The 18626-nt window shown below is 43.9% G+C and overlaps 1 protein-coding gene across 3 annotated transcripts in view; it reads left to right on the forward strand.

The window, feature by feature from the left end:
• SETD5 (SET domain containing 5) overlaps positions 1-18626 on the forward strand; it is a 69099-nt gene that overhangs the window by 13697 nt on the left and 36776 nt on the right. For all 3 annotated transcript variants that reach the window (XR_006165980.1, XM_042799702.1, XM_042799703.1), the window contains exons 2-5: positions 12931-13105; positions 16922-17027; positions 17907-18118; positions 18439-18497. Coding sequence is in view for 2 of the 3 variants with exons in the window: in XM_042799702.1 (XP_042655636.1) it covers positions 13035-13105; positions 16922-17027; positions 17907-18118; positions 18439-18497 (448 nt within the window). In the remaining variant the exon portion in view is untranslated. The remainder of the gene's footprint in view (positions 1-12930; positions 13106-16921; positions 17028-17906; positions 18119-18438; positions 18498-18626) is intronic.

Raw genomic sequence — 18626 nt, forward strand, 5'->3', positions numbered from 1 at the left:
AAGCAAAAATAAGTAATCTTATAAACACAGCAATGTTGAGACTGATACTGGAATTGAATTTTGGTTTCCATGCTTCAAGAAGAATGCCAGTGTATTTGGAGAGAATTCAAAGGACAGCTGCAGAAATGATCCAAAGACTGGAAAATAAGCCTCATGATGTGAGGCTTAAAGGAGCTCAACTTACTCAGCTTATTGAAAAGACAATTGAGAGAGGACTTGATCTTTCTCTAAAAGAACTTGTGAGATTTGCTGACAAAGGCATAGCAATATCTACTGAGGTTAGACAAATTCAGTCTTGAAATACAGTTTCTTAGCATGATGATAATAAAACGTTGGAACGGTTTACAGGGAAGGGAAAAGGAGCAAACATTCATCTTAGTCTTTTAAAATAGGCCCAACTCATTTATTTCCCAAGAAAATATATTGTGATTTTTTTTTTTTTTTAATTATGATAATACACCTTTCCTGACACTGGAGTTTGAGAATCTTTAAAGATTTCTTGCCATGATCAGTTGGCGTAAGTGCAGATACGTGCACTTGCAGTCAAAGCCAAGATCATGAAATTAAGATGAATTTAGAGGAGAAATAGTTAATCTGGTGCTAGGATACAGCCTTGCATGAGACACATAAGATGTGAAGGGAACACTGAAATTTAATGCTTTGTGGCTTGCATTGTTGGAACTCAGTTCTTTCCCGTACCGCATTGCTTCAGATTTTTAAGATATGGTTAAGGCTCTCTGAAAGCCTCTACAGAGAATCCCTGATGTAACAGGGTACACTCACGGTATTCAGATGAGCGTTTACTGAATTCCAGTTGACCACAGCAGAAGTTTGTAAATCTTTTTCATCCTTTTTTAGAAACAGTATTAAAAAAAGTTGCACAATGGCAATATAATTACAGTTCCTCTGAGAGGCAAAGTAAGCATAAGGTCTCCTGGTAGGTTTCATTCTTAATGTAGGATGTTCTCTGTCTCTCAAGTTAACTGGACTTAGTTGGAAAGTTTATTTGTGTTTGAAACAATATTATATAATTGTCAAAAGCAGTGTTCTAATGGCACTTGTTTGCTGGTTTTTGTGCTATCTAAATGAGAGTACTTCAGTGATTCTGCTCCTCCCTCACTTTATAAATATTCACCTGGGGAACTGAGTGACTCAGTTTGGTAATGGCTCCAGATCGTGCTTTTACTTCTTATTTGCGTTTGTTCATTCCACCGCTCCCTCAATGGCTGCCGAGTTTCTATATTTCCATAGGTTGTGTTGTCCCAGATGCCCCTGCAGACATGCAGGGCTCTTAAATTCCCTTGTGGTAGCTTTCAAAATCTGCTGCTTTGTGCAGGTAGAGCTCTCCCGGTCGGTCCTGCCTGTGTGCACGCTCATCCTTGCCTGCGCAGAGGAGGACATGGAGCTACCTGGGCTGCTCTCACTCTTCTCCTGCGTGGCTGCATTCCTGCCTCTCCTCTCCTCCTCCGGGTCGGGACAGGGAGGAGCCCCATCGCTCTCATCTCTGCAGCTGTGCAGTGAGGAAATGCTTCTGTGTCATAAAGAAGAAGAGGCAGCTCAAAACTTTGTAGCTTTTGAACGTTGAGCCTATCGATTTGTCACATAAATCGAGCTGTTTCTGAGGTGGGAAAGAGGTTGTCTAGCAACTGCAAGTTTCCTCGCTTAGGGCTAAAGGGATAGCAAACTGCAGAAACATGTTGGGGCACTACACAGTGTAAAGCAAAGGCCTCCAGCTTTGAGATCCAGGGCAGCAACCCCTGCTACTCACCGTGTCCAGACAGCCCTATCTGTCTTAACCTGCAGAAGTGACTCGCAGAGTGTGCTACACACAAAAGAGGTTGTGAAGGCTTAGCAGTAATCTCCCCCTTTCCATGCCTTCTCTCTCTGCATTGAGAGGCTGATGGAGATGATCTGCTTGAGGAGGGTTGTCAGTCTCTTCAGCATGAGCAGCTCTTGCATTTCAACCTCTTGGTTTCATCGTGTGGTTGTACATCACTGTGCTTAGTCGCATTTGTGATAATCATGAAAATGTCCTCTATATTACTCTGCTCATAATTCAGCATTCAAAAAAGCCAGCAGTTGTGGTAGCAGATAGCGTTTCATTATTGATGTGTTACAGAACCACTCACTCGGCATCACTTTCATGTGAGCTCTACAATGAGCATTCTTGGCCAACTGTTTGATGTCAGTACTCCTGTGTTACCACCCACAAGCAGTTAAGGTGGTTGGCTACAGTTTTGTGCACTCAGAGCGGCTCTTCTCAAAAGAAGAAATTACTAATTTATGTGCAAGTGACCAGAAATAAATCTGGTTTTAGTGACTTTGGTCTTTATTCAGTCACTGGTTGCAGGTTTTTGACTGCTGGTTCTTGGTCATCTACATTTACTTTGAAAATACGTTCAACTTGATTATCTGTTTTTCATCTTGTTAACAAAAAAAATGGACTAGTCAAAAGAGTGACTGTGGCTCTCAGCACTGTCTGCATCCCTGAGCTTTGCCAGCAGTTAGGCAGCAGATGTTTGTGAGCTTCCTGAATAAGTTTTATACCTTCATCTCTGTGGTTGTAAGAGCAAGTATTTGATTTATCTTTTTTTATTAAAAACTTCTCAAAACAAAAAAAAATGTATTTCTTAAATCTTGATGGTCCAGTATATTGTTGGCTGATGGCTTATTCTGTAAATCTGGCTGCTGTAGCATTACAATTGGGTGAACATCCACCGTGTACATTCAACATGCAGAGCCGGGGCATGCCATGCTGCCAGGTCGGTAGTACCTGTGTTTTGGGATAGGCACGTATCTTGCCAGTGCCAAAATACAGTATAACACAAGGTGCAAGTAAGCCATAAAGGTGAACTGCAATAAAGAACCTTTCCTAAACAGGTTTCTCATCAAGTGGGTGGGAGACCCAGAAGGGGAAATAAGGCTTTTTGGCTGATACGCCTTAGGCCTTTGTGATTGCTCTACACCACTGTCCTGCTGACTCTGTCTGCTCTCTGACAGGTTTGTGCTGGGAAAAGCAGGCCTGTAGGAAATGTGTGAATTTTCTGGGGGTCCCAGAACCATGTTAAATGACCAAGAGCACCACTGGGCACCAGTGCCTGGGCAAGTGCCACAGTCAGTGACATTTCCTACAAAGATGTCTCTGAGCAGGGGATGTGGTGGGGCAGTGCAATGAACTGAGCTTTGGAATCTGCCACAATGTTGGAAGATTGCTGAAATCCTGTAAAATTTCTTGATTTTAATGCTTAACAGTGATTACATTGCTCAGTTAGTAAATGGATCTGACTCTTGCAGGTGTTTTCGTAGACCGGTTCCCACTTGAGGCTTGTTGGACAAACCTGGTGTTTGTTGGGACGCGGCACAAAAGCATTACATAAGCCTGGAGTAACTTCCTTACAACGCAGAGAAAAATGTATTTGCATGATCTCGAGTCCAGGTGCAAGGCTGCAAAACTCGCCAGTCACAAACCACAGAGGCCAGGCTGGAGCTGGGAGGGCGCTTGGTGATGTTTTTGGGCGGGGGTGGGAGGAGGGGGGTAGAGGGGGATGGTGGGGGGAAGGGTCAAAACAAGTCCTGTAATGGAAAGGAAGGGTGAACCTTCACTTGGGAGCTGCGGCTCCGTAATTGCCACGCTGTGTGATGTTGCCGTGGCTGCCCAGGCTGTCCCTGTGTGGTTTCCTGGTGTGTGAGAGCAGGGCCGAGGCTGCCGGCGAGTGGAGAGCTGCTGTACGTGTTTGGGGAGCTCAGGCGTGCGCTGGCAAGCCACGGTGACGGGAGGATCCCCCTCTGGGAGATCCGGCGCTTTGAGCTCAGCCTCTCCCCTGTCTCTTGCTTCCAACAGATGAGAGGACGAGCTGTGATTTTTGCAGGACCTTAAAACCCCCTTTTACTAATTTATCATAAGGTCCTTCGTTCTGTCTGAAGCTATGGTTGTGCTAAGAGCAAGGTGGCAATGTGAAATGGAGGATCCTGGGGGGCATGAAGGGAGGCCGGGGGGGGGGAGCTCACCAGGCCTGGATGGGCTCCGGCGTGTTTTGATCTGAGAGCCTTTGGCCGCGTTGCCATCTGCATAGCCTGTGAATAGTTTTCTCTGGCACAGACCTTGTTCCTCAGTGTTGCATCATCTCTGGGAGAAAGGCCAGGTCCGGAGCCCCGGCACAAAGGCTTTCTGAAGCTGATGAAGCTTGTTCTGTGTGCGGAGCATCTCTCTCCTTCCTGTCGTCCTTTCCACGGGATTCTTGAAGCGGCCTCCGTCCGAGAGCCCCTTCGTCAACAGCTGCTTTATCTCCGCCGCTTCCTGCACACCTGGCTGATGCAACGTCTGCCCTGGAAGCTGCTGCTGGAATCTCCTCTGGAGATGGGTTGTTTGCCCTGGCTGGGAGTGGCCAGGCCGGCAGCCGTCATCACGTGGAGGCCTTAAATAGATGTATAAAGGACGTACAGCCAGACCTGCAAGGCAGAGAGTATTTAGTGGGATTATGGAGAAATCTTTTTTCCAATTCTAGGACTGGAGGTTGCAATCCTTCTCCTGGCAACTTGTTTGTGGTTAGCCTTCCTATGGTTGCAACTTTGGGACACTGCTCTATGCCAGTAAATTCTGCTGATTCCCCTTCTATATTCAGCGACTTCCCGTGACTCTGGACTGTCCAGATTCTCATGGGAACTGTAATTCGCTGGGTTTGGATTTGATCCTAGTTATTGCCCTTTATTGCTCTGTTTGCCTCTGACCTTACGTGTGGTATAGGCTTTTCTCTGAAATACCTTCAAAACACAATTTCAATGCCTAAAGGTGGTGGGTGGTTTGTTTTTTTTTTTTGTTGTTGTTGTCGGGGGCTTTTTTGTGGGGGGGGGGTTGTTTTTTGTTTGGTTTTTTTTTTTTTTTTTTCTTTTTGAGGGGGGATTGTTTAACAACCTTTTAATTTAGGGTTTGTCTACTTGGGGAAGTTAAATAGTTACACAGGTACAGCCATGCACGTGAATACTATTACATTCACAAGCAACAAAATTTAGAACAAGTAAACACTCTGGTGTGCTAGGATTAAATCAATGTTGTTTACATTATTTAAATTAATCTTAGGTCTTATTTTAACTGTAGCCATTTTCAGGTATAGACAGGCCTCTTAAATTGAATCTGAAAACATAGGATTTATATGGACAAGGTGTGACAGACTGAGCAGTGGTGTTTCCATTACTGCTGTTCCTAGTTGTCTGCTCTGTCCCATTGCAGAAATTTACTGCCCCTATAACCATATCTAAGAGGGAGTATGTATTTTACCTGCTTCTGCTTTTAGTCCAGTCTTCTTGGTATCAATTGCACTTGATGAGACATGGCAATGTTTCCTTCCTGCCAGCTGTTTTGGCAAAGGCTTAGAGGGGACAGTCGCAGCAGTAACATCAGCTGCCACAGCTGGATCCACTGGAAGTTAGTTGTTCAGCTTTTAATCTCAAAATATCAGTTCAGAACCTTTTTGTTTGTATTTTCTTATTTTTGTGACATACAGACATTTGACTGTTCTCCTTCACCCCGTGGGAAAAGAGTGACAAATTCACAGTATAGAACTCGCATAACAATTAGGATGTGTTCCCCTTGCTGCAGAATAGTTTTCCCCTCTGACTGTCCCAAATCAGAAGTTTGTAGAACTGAAAGGAGAGAGGGATATTTCTTTTCTTTCCTGTTTAATTTCCTTTAGTAATTTTTGTATCATCATTTCTGTGGGGTCTTACGTATAATTCTTTCTTCTATTGCTGTATATCTTTCAGGAAATAATAGAAAACAGTATTTGCAAAAATAAAAGTGTTTTTAGGGGGTCGCCTTCCTTTCATTTTTGAAAACATCATTTTAGGTGCTTCAGTGTTTGAAGAATTTGTCATCTTCATCAAGGACGTGTTATGCTGTGAGGTAGAGGCAATTTAAAACAATGTTTTCAGCATAGAAAGGGGCCAACAATTATTCTTTCTGAATCTGTGGGAGTTTTCTGAATTTCTCCACTATTACCATTATTCTTTAAGTTTTATTTTTATGATTAATGTTTTTAAGGCCTTAGCATTTCATATAGGTTGGTAGATTTTCAAAGTATTGTCTTGTGAAGTTTTCTTGAAGATTTCCTCTGTTTATGGCCCTTAAAGTTATGAGGACTTTGATATGAAGTTCTTGGTTGGGATAGTCCTTTTTGCTTTACACTGAGGTTGTTATTCCTTTAGAACATCATTATCATCGTCCTGCTCAGCAGACTGTGTGTGTCGACCACGCAAAAGGCAGCCAGGTCCCTTCTCATCAGCATGGAGTACAGGCAGCTTCCTGGTGTCTGCCTGCCACCTCTCTGTAAACATACCTCAGAATAATTTGGTCTACCACAGATTATTGCTACTCTGTAATTTGTTTCCCTTTTCTAATTTGGCATGTGTGTGTTTGTGGAATTATCCTTATGTATGACTCTTCAAACAATTTCAAATCAATATAAATTAAACTTTCCAGTAAGGTTCTGTGATGCAAATTAGATGTTTTAAGAAAGTCCAAACAAACCCTTGTCTGATGTCTCCATCTCTGGAGTGTATTGGACTGTACAGAATGTGTCTGAATTGTCCAGTAGAAGGTATTTCTAAAGACAAAGTCTTATCTGCCCTTCCTTCATCTTTTATTTATTTTTTCTTACATTTCTTATCATAATAGCTGCAATCCTTAGTGATTCCAAAAGAAAAACACAGGAATCTTTTTTCTTTTCCTTTTTTTTTTTTTTTTTTTTTTTTTTTTTGGTCTGAAAGACAAAGGTTTTGCATAACTTCTTGACTGCTGAAGCAGCAGCAAAGGTTTGAGGTTATTCTTTCTGCTTTTCTGAGTAATCCTTGCAGTCTTGGGTCAGTTGCTGAGAATACTTGACTATGCATTTCGTAATTTCTCTGCTTGATGATTTAAATTCTTTCAGTTGCTCACTGTCATCATTTGTAGTCCCTTAGGGTGTAGTTTGTAGAGGAGTTTAACTAAAATTGATGTTTTATTCATCAGATAAAATGATGGAATCCTATGGATGGGCATGATGGAAATTACCTTAAAATAGCTTAAACCTATCTTAAGTAAATTTGATCAAAAGAATTTTGGTTTTCAACTGTTTACCAGATTTTATCGCAATCAGTTTAACTTGCTTGTACCTCAGTTTTAAACATGGCTTACATAGCCTTCACTGAACAGCTTTATCATGCTGACTTCAGCTAGGTGGGTGAATTCGTAGACATGTGTTGAGGCAGTTTCTAGTGCTTCCATAAAGTACTTTAAGGATAATGAGAATCATTGATGTGATTTCATGTCTTGTATGGAACAACTTGACTGATGGATAGGTCCATGGATACCAGAAGCTGTTTGAAATCACCTGTGTCCTAAAAGCAGCCGTCTCACCTTTCCCCAATCCTTGACTCCTGGTCTTGTGCAGCATGGTGAGCAGGATCAGGTCTTGCTGGGTTGTTGCCTTTTGACACTTAACAATTTTTAAATGTTGTTATTCTTGTTCTGAGAGCTTGTCGGTTCTTTATCATGTTTCTCCAGATCCCAGAGAGCAAGATGAACTCTGAACCAAATATATACATACAAGCATTTATTTTTGCATATAGTTAGTTACTTATGTATAAAACAGGAGAGAGTCTTAAGAAAGTTCAGAGGCAGATAAATCTTTAACCATTATACTATATTTGTCAATAATTTGGTTATCATGGTATGCATGCGTAGCTAGTAATGAATAGTTGTGTTGCCTGTTATTTTGATCCTTTCTGTTGTAGAGTAGGACTGAGTTCTCCCAGATCTGGTGGGATGGATGGATTGTGGTCTTGCTTTGTCAGTCAGCTGGCAGGTGATATATAGTACTAATGATAATAGTAAATGCCCATATCAATATTTCATTTTTTAAAACTGGCACAGTTGTTTCTTTGCTGCTTAGCTAACCCAGCTTATTTTCAGAGCAGAGCTAAGCATTTGTATTGGTAGATTGAGGCACAACTCAAGTACTTTTAGGAATCTATTTTTCAGAAAAAGTTGAAGCTAAATGACTTAAGGATTTGTTTGCTCTGCCCCTGCCTCTGTGTAGGTGTTCCTATAGAACAACATGTCTGAAATTCTGGGAATTTGATGCTTTTTTTTTTTGAGCTAGATCTATTAAACGCAAAACTCCTTGTCCTGATTCTGTTTGCACTAAAGGTGCTTGCCCTTTTGTGAGCTTCTGCCCTTGACATGAGGTTTGTGAGTGTGCTGGAAAGAACAGGCAGTGCTTGACTGGACTTGGGTGGACTGTGCTTGTATTTGGGTGGCTCTGGCTGACAAGACGGGACTTTTCCAGTATGGTGATTGAAGCACTTCATGTTTACATTAGATGTCCGATAGGTTTTGGGTATTCTGGGCTTTCCAGAGGAAAAGATGAATGAATAAGATCCGTAAGCCTGCTGATGCTTTTTATACTGCTCCACTTGCAGAGTGGTTTGCTACTGATGCAGATGACGGCGTAAGTATGAGCTGGTCAGAATTTGCTGGCTCTGTCCCAGATGAGGTTGATGGAGAGGATGCCAAGGAAGGCTGCATGGCAGAGCTGCTGTTTCCAGTTTGCCACCAGCTCTGGCTTGTGGCAGTGTGAGATACCAGAGAAAAACGTGCTTTGAATTTGATGTGACTGGTAATGGCTTGGGAGCTTAAAGATGTGCAACTCATTATATAATGGAGCTCATACTATATAGATAACCTGTAGGCCTGTTGCTGAGCATGGAGAAGAAGATGGCAGTTACCATTTGGACACTACTAATCCTGGGTTGTCAGAAGTCTTGAATCTGTGTCTGGTTTTGGGACTTCAGTAATTGGAGTTGTTGCGAGGTGTGGGGAGTAGTAAAGGAAGTGCTTGTTTGTCCTTCGCTATCTGCAAACAAGAGATATGTGAGAAATGGTGATCATCAGTGCAGGCAGAGGGGATTTCCCTGTGCTCCCTGCCCTGGAATGCGTGTTGAAGTTGTATATAATCAGAAAAGGCTTTTCTCCGTTCGAACACAATGAGTTTTCTGCCAGTGTTGCCTTCTTACCATTCTTGGCAATGCATGAGACACTGGATGTACAATGTTAAAATATTTCAAGACCTCTGTAGACACAGGCTCAGATGCGCACTGATGCTGCAGAGAAACAGGCTGAATCTCTTGGTCTTCCCCCTGCTTGGTAACTGCTTTAGCCTTGGGTCTGTGACCATAGGAGGGGACAAGGGGAGTGCTCTGTCCCCTCGGAGATTGTATAGCATCCCCTGAGCAGCACCACATGGTGATTGAGTCTGGGCATCTGAATGTAGGTAACACATGCGGTCTGTGAGGCGTGCTCAGGGTTTTTTATCTGGGGGTGAATTTTTCATGGTGCTCACAAGTATTTTGTGGAGTCTGTCAACAAGCATTGCACACCATGGGTGACCAGAGGTGTCTGTGAGACCGGAACACTAGTGAAAACAACCATGTCTTAACGAGGAAGCGCTAGTGACTTGTTTGACTGACCATGCTTGATTGTTCCTTTTAATACTGACTTTTAACACCACAGGCAATGAAGAGAGTTTCCAGCAGTAAATTTTCTGCATCTGCTTTATTTGTAACATGGACGGCAACGTTTGTGGAAGTGAGCCAATGCAGCGCTGCGGCTGTTGCATCCTAAGCAGAGTTTCGAAAATTAAATTCACTGTTACAGCAGGTGTTGCATAACCTTTTCTTGGCCAGCTGGGATTTATTACAGTCATTTCCGTCGATACAGGATGTTACCTGAAATAATTGAATTGCATATTTTCACATTTTAGCCAAGGTAACCACTTATGGTTTTGGTCTGAAGGTGGGTGAGTCCCTTGGTGCGTGACCTGTGCTGAATGAGACTCAGGGATGACTGTGCGAGTGGATGCACAGTGGAAACATCTGGGTTGTTTTGGTGGTGCTGGGGAAGACCAGGTGTCTTTATACTGGTATGACTAGTTAGAGGCAGGCATGTAGATGCCAAACATGGGAAAAAACATATCTTTAAATCCTGCGTTTTCAAAACCAGCTAAGTATTATTTACCTATTAGGCCATTAAAATAAAATGTTTCCATTAGATTTCAAGAAGAATTGTATCACAAGGGAGATAAGCTTGTGCTGTTGCCTGAAGCTCATCAAATTTGCATTAAGACTTTGAATTTGAGGAAAACTTCTTCCAGTGGCACTGGAGAGAACTTGGTGCGACTTTTTTCTCCTGTACAGCTGTGTATTTTTGGGGAGAGAGGTTGGAAAGAGCTTGGGGATTGTATATACAGGTAATTAGCCAGTTTGATGGTTGAATGAATATTTTGATCTCAAACCCAATATTTTCTGTGCAGGCTCATGTTTTGGGTGTTAACAGGCCAAGTTTCATGAAGACGAGACTGTAATCTAGCCTGAAGGTGTTGTGGTCTTGGACAGCATTTCAGATTGGTCTCAGCAATTCATTTTGAATGTTACATTGTCAGAGTTGAAAGGGCACATAAAACAGCAGCAACAAACAGCAAAATCTGAGTACGGGTGATGGTTGGGCAAGTGCTGCTGGGCCAACACAGGCAACTGAACTGGAATTTGCCTTGTCTAACCTTCCTGTTTAGTATTTCATGTTTCTCCAGTAATCTCTTTCCCAAAAGTGGGAGTTACTAGAGTGTTTCAGTGCAACCGCGTTTGTACAACATTGATGGAAAGAGGGTTTCCTATGAGAAGTGGCTGAAAATTTGTCCCAGTTACCCGAGAACTGACCAGATATCCTGTGACACTCGAGTCCAGAAGCTGCACTTGAATCCTCTGGTTCTGCTGAGTCACGAGCAGGCAGGAGGTTGGAATTGTTCTGATGAAATCTTGGGCTGCTGCCAGCTGGGTATGATCATGGCAAAGTCAAGAGATCAATAAGGTTAAAAAAAAAAAAAAAAGGCAAATATTTTAAAAGATTGGAGGGGGTGGGAGGTGGGAGTTTTTCATGTCCCTTAAAAGGGAAGGGTGCTTCAGACACTGAGAAACTTGTCCTATTTCTTTTAGCCTTGTGCCATAGTTTTATGTGACTGGGTTGAAGCAGGGATTGATGTCCACAGCTTTTAGCGTATTTTAGCAGCGGTTTGTCACATCCATTGTCAGTGTAGAAATCACAGTTCTGTCACAAGCACGAGAAGGAGTAAATGAGACACTTCCTAAAGGTCCTTTTCATTTTTCCAGAAAACACACTCAAGGACACCTGGGCTGTCTTGGGTTTGAGCTGCTTGTGAGCTTAGTCCTGCCTGTTTTCTTTCTCATCTCCCACCTTCTCACAAGATTGTTGCTTTGGGGCATAACAGGGAATTGCCACAGACCACTTAAAAATCTTTGTGTGCTACTTCTGTAACTCACTGTATGCCTGTCATAGTATCAGAAAGATTTCTTTTAGGGATGTATACCAAAGAAGGAAAATATTTCCTTGTTCTGAGAGAAGTGTCCTGCCTTTTAAGACAGGAAAAAGCAATATAGTGTGTGGCATTTAAACTTTTTGACTCTCTCGGTCTTCCTTCATTTGCCCTTGTAGCGAGTGCGTGTTTTTGTGTTTCTGGGTTTTTTTGTGTGTTAGGCAATGGCTGGACTATGGTATCCAAAGACAGTTCCCTGTGAGAAATTCACTACCCACAGGAAAACTTGGCTCGCAGCCTCTCTGTAGCCCAGGAGGGTTTGCTGGCAGAGCCCCCGAGATGCCGGGGAGCATGTGACGGCCGGCTGCGAGGGCAGGCTGGCTCATCCGTGCTGCTGGAGCCAGGGCAGAGACTGCCCAAAGTTTTTCAAGGCTGCCCTTAAAGTTTAACATGAAGAAAAGGGCGGCTAAATTGCCACTGGTTTTCTTTGGTTTCGGAGCTGTCTTTGCTACATGAGGAAATGCAGCCTTTCTCTGTATCGCGGGGGTGTTTTATTTAGAGCTGCGTAGTATAACAGCTCCTTTCTGAATGTCTGTGTTACTGAGGTTATTTACATAACGAGGAGCTGATCCCGTTTTACCTCCGTCTGCCATCTGACCCTTGGAAGTTTGTGTTCATCGGCGATTTCACTCGCTGCCTTAGCAGAGCACTGCGATCAGCAGGGAAGGTGGAGCCTGGGCGCGGGCTTCCCCGCCGGCCCCAGCACGGCCGTGCCGGCGGCTGCGCCCCGTGATGCTGCCGTGAGTCACCCCGGCTCCCCAGGCCGAGCCAACGGCCCCGCCGTGTTTCTCACCCGAGCGGCCTATGCGCGAGCGCCCAGACGTCTGACGTGGCTCTGCCGCGGGGAGGTGTCAGCTGGGATTTTGGAAAGCCGGGGCCCGCTGCGCCAGGGCTTGCCGGACTGAGTAATCGGCACTGAATCCACAACGGGCCTCGCTTGCCGAGGGGAGGCTGTCGGTGGCATGGGGATAGCCTCTCTGCCAGTCACGCTTGCCCATGCTGTGGGCCCAGTGAATGCAAATACGAGCTGATCTCGAGCAAGAAGTCTCGGCTCAGTCCACCTCGGCTCTGTCTCATTGTCCTCCCAGATGGGGCTTTGCCTGCAACTTGTTTGGGGCAGGAGTTAGGAAATGCTGATGGAGAGCTGTGGGTGATAGGTGACAGCTGCTGCTTATTTGCAGACGGAGCTAATAGATTGCTTATCTGGTAATTAGTCCTAAGTTTAGTTGGGGGAGGGGGGAACTATCATTATCAGCTTTATGGCAGAGCAGCTCATTGTATGTCAGTCCAAGACTGTAAAAAAATTTAAAAATACAAAAAACCCACCAAACTACTACCATCTACCTCTTCCCTGGCCCTGCACATGAAAATGAAGTAAAAGTGATGTGGCATGTCACTGATACAAATCTATTTCTGCTTTTTTTTTCTTGCTGTGAAAGTCTTCTTTAGGGGTATGCAGGGACACCTCATTCTGTAACGGAGATGCAATGCTTTGTTTCTACCCTGGTAGGTTTCCCCATGTCCGTGACGTGTTGGCCGAGGCTCTGCGGCTCCTCTCCGCCCTCGGAGCGGCCAGTCGCTGCCCTCTGGACTCCGTGATCCCCGACGGGCGTCATGAGCATTGCAATCCCTCTGGGAGTCACCACACCAGATACGTCCTACTCCGACATGGCTGCAGGATCGGAGTGAGTGTTACCCCATGGAGGAGGAGGGGAGGGTTCTCAGAGAGCTGCCCTGGAGTGGGGCTGCAGGATTGGTGCTGGTGCTTTCTCCACTTGGGAAAAAGGGGGTGCTGGTCTGCTGGATGTGTGAGATGAATGCAGAGACAGGCTCTGAGTGTTTAACAGATGCAGTGTTACGGAAATTGGTAAGTTTGACACAGGAGATGGGGAAGAGGAGAATTCCAACAGTGAGGCATTCAACCATGAGTTTTACATCAGCTTGGCTAGTAAGTCTATACTCATGTGCAGGCAGTTGTGCATTTGCTGTACCTATGATTGATGTTGGCAAGGTACAAGCCAGCTCCTTTTCCAAAAGCAGTGTTATATGAAGGATCGGTGTGCTGGGCCTCCCTCTCAGTAGAGCCTACTAGCTCAGACTCAGTACCAGTCTTATATGACTGGTTTCCGGACCCCTTTGGAGCTTGGCTAGAAATGTGAGACAGCATCAGCCTGTGTAGACACCTTTATTTTGTTTCTTCCCCTGAGCAGGTTCCCAGAAGCACACCTTAGTGGGCAATCATTCAGAGTCCCCACTATAGGACCCTGTGCAGGGCTCTCACCGCAGTCCTATCTGAGGCCTGTTGGAGGGGACTTACCATTTCTTTTAAAAGACTCTGATTCTGCAGGAGTCAGGAACATTTCAAATCCAGATAATATTGCATTGTGATCTTTTCTTAAAACCCTTCTTAGAATGATGTCAGCTCAGATGAGTACTATGTTTTTATCGGGGGCGAGAGGGAGGGCTCAAGTTATTTCTGTGTGCTTCCACCTCCTGCTTTCCTTCATCCTTCTTTGAAATATGGACTGTAGCATCTCTTTACAAAAAATTACAAAGGGCATTTTGGAGATAGATTACCCCATGCATTATTTAAAGGTACCTACTGTGCAAATACCTGTGTGTCAGATTTATCATTGTGGAACAGATATTCCTCCAGACTCTATTAATTTTGAGCTCTTAGAGCAGTGTGCTACAGTATGAATCATTGTTTTTCCCTTCCATCTTGCCCTGATTTGACTATGTACAGAGTTTGACTACACAGTCGTACTCTGTAAGACTGCTAATGCTCTTTTTTGTCTGTCTTGGCACGGGCCCCATTCTAGGCATTCTTCATGATGCTTCATTCCGTCCTAAAACCCATATTTTTACATGTTGTTTTAAAACGGAGAGTCGGAAACTAGTAAGTCACTCATCTGCAGTGGGTATACAACCAATTTCTTTCCAAGATTTAACATTCAGTGTTGCTTGTCACCATGCTTCTCCCACACCAGTACATTAAAGACTCAACATGCAGGAATTTTAAACTGTTTATGACAGGAGAAAGAGTGCTAAATAGTTTACTCATGTACTAGGCACTTTGCTTTCAGAGGTGAGCATGGTAGAGAGGAGAGCCAGATATATCTACTCATATCCCTTGTAACATTTAAATATCAAAAAGACTGACCGTAAACCTTCTGCAAAGCATTTTCTTTTTCCCTGGTTGTAAGAAATGTGTAGGTCCAACTTGAGGCTAGGCTGGAGTGCTTTGAAAAAAGGCTTTTGAAGATCTCTGAATTGGTTTCTCTGTGTGTTTTCTAAAAATTTGGAATGCCAGAACTTTATACTCCAGGCTTTGCATCAATGCACTGTTACTGCTGAAGCATGCTTCGTGAGTCTGTTCAAAGTTAAGGCTATTCACCACTTCTCCTTTGAAACTCTACTAATTTGATGCATGAAGTCTGGCGTACCTGAGCTTCTTGTCTCTTACAAGGGATTGATTTCAAAGAGGTCCATCACGAATGCAGTGGGAAGGTAAAAGGAAAATGAGCTGGCTTTTGCAAGCTAAGCTTTAGCATCTTCTCCTGACCTCTGACACAGAGGAGAGGTGAAAAGGCTGAAGGGCATTTGTGTTCATTTGAGGGTGACGTGAAGGCTGCAGAGTAGTTTTGCTGTTTGACTGCATATTGGAAGTTGTTGAAGCTCCTTGGCAGGCTGCTGCTGAGGAAGCATGGGCCCCAGCATTGTTGCCCCTGGACACCGTTGCACCAACAATCTTGAAGTTTTATTACTAATGCTTGCGGCAGCGTTGCTGGTATTCCAGGCTGACTAGTTAGGAATGCGGGTGACTTGGACACAGGACGGATCTGCTGCTTGGGCTGTTTAGGCTCTCTTCCTTCGGATACTGTTTCTGAAAATAAAATTAAACATGAATGGATTTAACTCTGTACCAGTATAGAAGTCCTAAAGGACTGTTGCAAAGATCCAGCAAGGCTGGATTATGTGGCAATCTCTACATGGTGTCTTTTATTAAGAAGTATATCCTCTAAGAGGTATTGCCACCTATATCCTGCTTTTGACAATTTAGCTGGCTGTAGTTACATTGAAAACCAACTGGATTTGTCATGTTGTGCTCCTAAATCCTGAGCTACAGAAGTGCAGTTTGCATAGGTTTAAGGTGGTCTACTTTCTGCAGTTCTTTGTACAATAAATTATTGCTCCTTTTATGTTGCAAAGACAGATCCACCTTACTCCAGAATAAAGCAGAAGCTCAGAAGGTTAGTGTGTTGGAGAGTATATTGGGTTTAGTGTCAGGGTGGGGCAAACTTCAGTGCAGCAGAGATTTCAAGAGCTAATAGGAAGTCCAAAGGGCACAAGAGTTAGTGTTCTTGGGTGGTGCCTAAACACTGACTGCCCCACGCGTGGCCACTGGCCATTGTTGCTTGAGTGCTGCCTGATTCACGTTGGCAATGTAGGACCCACTGAGAACCCTGTGAGATCTCACCAGAGCTGCAGAGGTCCAAGGTAAAGTTTTCCTTTCCTGTATTTTTCTTTCCTGCTTGCTCAGCTCTCTGCTATGATTTTTAAGATTTCACCTGCAAACATGATTCAGTAATATTCTGCTGTATTCTGTTATGGGCCCTACTTCTGATCTGTACAGAGGTTAGCTGACTTGGATGTTGTAACAGACAGTGTGTTTCCTTACCGGTATTCTGTCTGTAGACTCATTATCTAATATTCCCTGCACTGAATTGCAGCTGTCCTTTCTCCAAAGTAGGGTTTCTGCAGCTTTCTGCTAAGGATATACCTTTCATTTTTAGCTGCTTTTTTTCACCACCATGTGGTAGAAGAGTGCATTGTACCTCGGCAGCAAATTTCCTGTTCAGCATGTTGCACACCATGTCGCTGTATAGAAAACATAGGGCGGATCTGATTTGTCTGTGGCCACTGTCTGTCCAGGTCATGAATTTTGTTGCCTCTTTGTAACAGGAATCTTCAACTCCTGGTAGTTGCTCTCAGGACAGCTTCAGGTTTCATGCAGACTTTATCACAGGCTGTTTGACTTAGCTAACAGTTAGTGTCTGAGAGAGAAACAGCACAGGTGCAGGAAAGCTGCTTAGCTGCTATTTTAAATAAGCTGTTGCAGTGATAACATGGCAGGTACTACTCAGTGGCTTTGAGATTAGCCTGGCTGAGTTCAGATGTGAATGCTGATCTAGACCCAACTTCCTCAACTATAAGGAAGCTGAGCTTCTTACATGCTAATTATCTTTTTAGCTTCCCAGATTGAGACTCAGTTTAATGAGTTATCCAGGGTGGCCCTTACTCAGTTCCTTCCCTCTGAAAGCAGGTTCATCCTGTACAACTTCTGTACACATGATGCCTGCTGAAGCGCATAATAATGCCTCGATTTCATGAAGTTTCTTCATTTTGAGCTTATATGTTGAACAGAAAAGAGCAGTGAAATATTGGCACTAAAAATATGATGTTGTATTGATGGGTTTTACTTCTGGCCCTTTCTGCAGCCCAGAGTCTGTGGAAGCTAGTCCAGCTGTCAGTGAGAAGAATGTGTACTCCAGCCACGGCTATGGGGCCACCCAGAAACACAGCTATCGCGGGCTGCCTTACGCAGTGAGTACTCTCTCTGCAGTGAAACAGCTCTTTACTGTCTACTTTACTCTTTTCTCCTCGTTCCATAGTTCTTTGTCTGTTAAGCCTTAGGAATTTTGGCTTATTTATTAGGGAACACTGAGTTACGGCTGAGTTCTGCCATACATTTTGCATTTGTGTTTACTGTTTGTGAAGTCTTGCATGCTCTATAGCAAGCTTTATTAGTGTTCTAGGTGGTAGATTTTTAACTGAATGAAGTATATGAATGAAGTGTGAATATATATGAATATATAATATTTTCCTCATGGTAATTTTATCCCCACTTGGTTTATTGTGCATTATCTATACTTGTTTCAAATGCGTGAATTTTTATATTAGTAACTTATAACTATGAAAAATAAGAAACAGTCAGGAAGAGTGGGAGCATGGCTTGAAACTATGGGATGAAGGGGACATCACAGAATCATTGAGGTTGGAAGGGGCCTCTTGAGAACACGTAATCCAACCCCCTCTGCTCAAGCTGACTCTGCTTGAGCATGTTGCCCAGGACTGTGTCCAATTGGGTTTTGAATATCTCAACGGACGGAAGCTCACCAACGTCTCTGGGCAACCAGTTCCAGTGTTTGACCACTGATGTCATCTCGGATTATTAGCAACACAACAGCTAATGTCAAAATAGCCTAGCTGTTTTCATAGGTTTTGAATTTAATTCACTGGTGCAGAAGAAAACCATTGACATCTTTCAGAGCTATTGCTTTATCTTCCTGGTAGATTGAGGAATTCAGACTACTGTTTTACACCAGTTGTTAAATAATAACCTGGGAACTGTGGATTTGGGACTTCAGTTTCTAGGCATCATATCTTCACGTTAAAAGTAGTATTGCAAATACTCATTTTCAGGATCATAATTATGGAGCCCCTCCTCCTCCAACGCCGCCAGCTTCTCCTCCTGTCCAGACCATTATACCTCGTGCAGAACTGAACGGCCTGCACTCGCCTGATGAGGAGAACTCTGGGGACAGTGAGAGCTCCTCAGAAGGAGAATCAATTCCCACCTGGTGCCACTGCAGTGTCTCCCAAGATGGTTTCCTCCTCAAGTGTGAAAAGTGCAGGTAAGCTTTGGTGCAGTGCAGATCTGGACTGCTCCTTGTGTTGACTTCTCATACCGAGCCGTGTCACATTTGGGCTGTGGGACGGACTTCCTTTTGCTAACTGGAGCGTTCTTTCCAGTGCTTTACCCAGTATTGACCCTCCTCCTTTGCGTTGTCAGCCTGACAAGTGTTGGTGGCACCAGGAGTGGAGATGAGGATGTTAAATCGATGTTCTTATCATCCTGGGCCCCACTGAGGGCACGCATCTTGTGACATCCTGTTGAATTTCAAGTGACTTTACTCCTACAAACCAGCCTCAATTGTGCATTCTCCTTTGGCAGAGGAATGAGCAGGGGGAAGGTGATCAGACTCCGCCGCCGGAAGCAGGACAACGTGTCAGGTGAGCTTGAGGTTGTAATTCTGATAACAGTGACTTTTGCTTTCTTTCTACAAGACCTTTGTCTTTTGGCTGCTCTAATCATCTAACTGCTAATGTTCTTTGCCTCCCAACCACTGGGATTTTCTCCTC

This window comes from Tyto alba, unplaced genomic scaffold (assembly GCF_018691265.1).
Source record: "Tyto alba isolate M040663 unplaced genomic scaffold, T.alba_DEE_v4.0 Super-Scaffold_3, whole genome shotgun sequence".
Classification (NCBI taxonomy): Eukaryota; Metazoa; Chordata; class Aves; order Strigiformes; family Tytonidae; genus Tyto; species Tyto alba.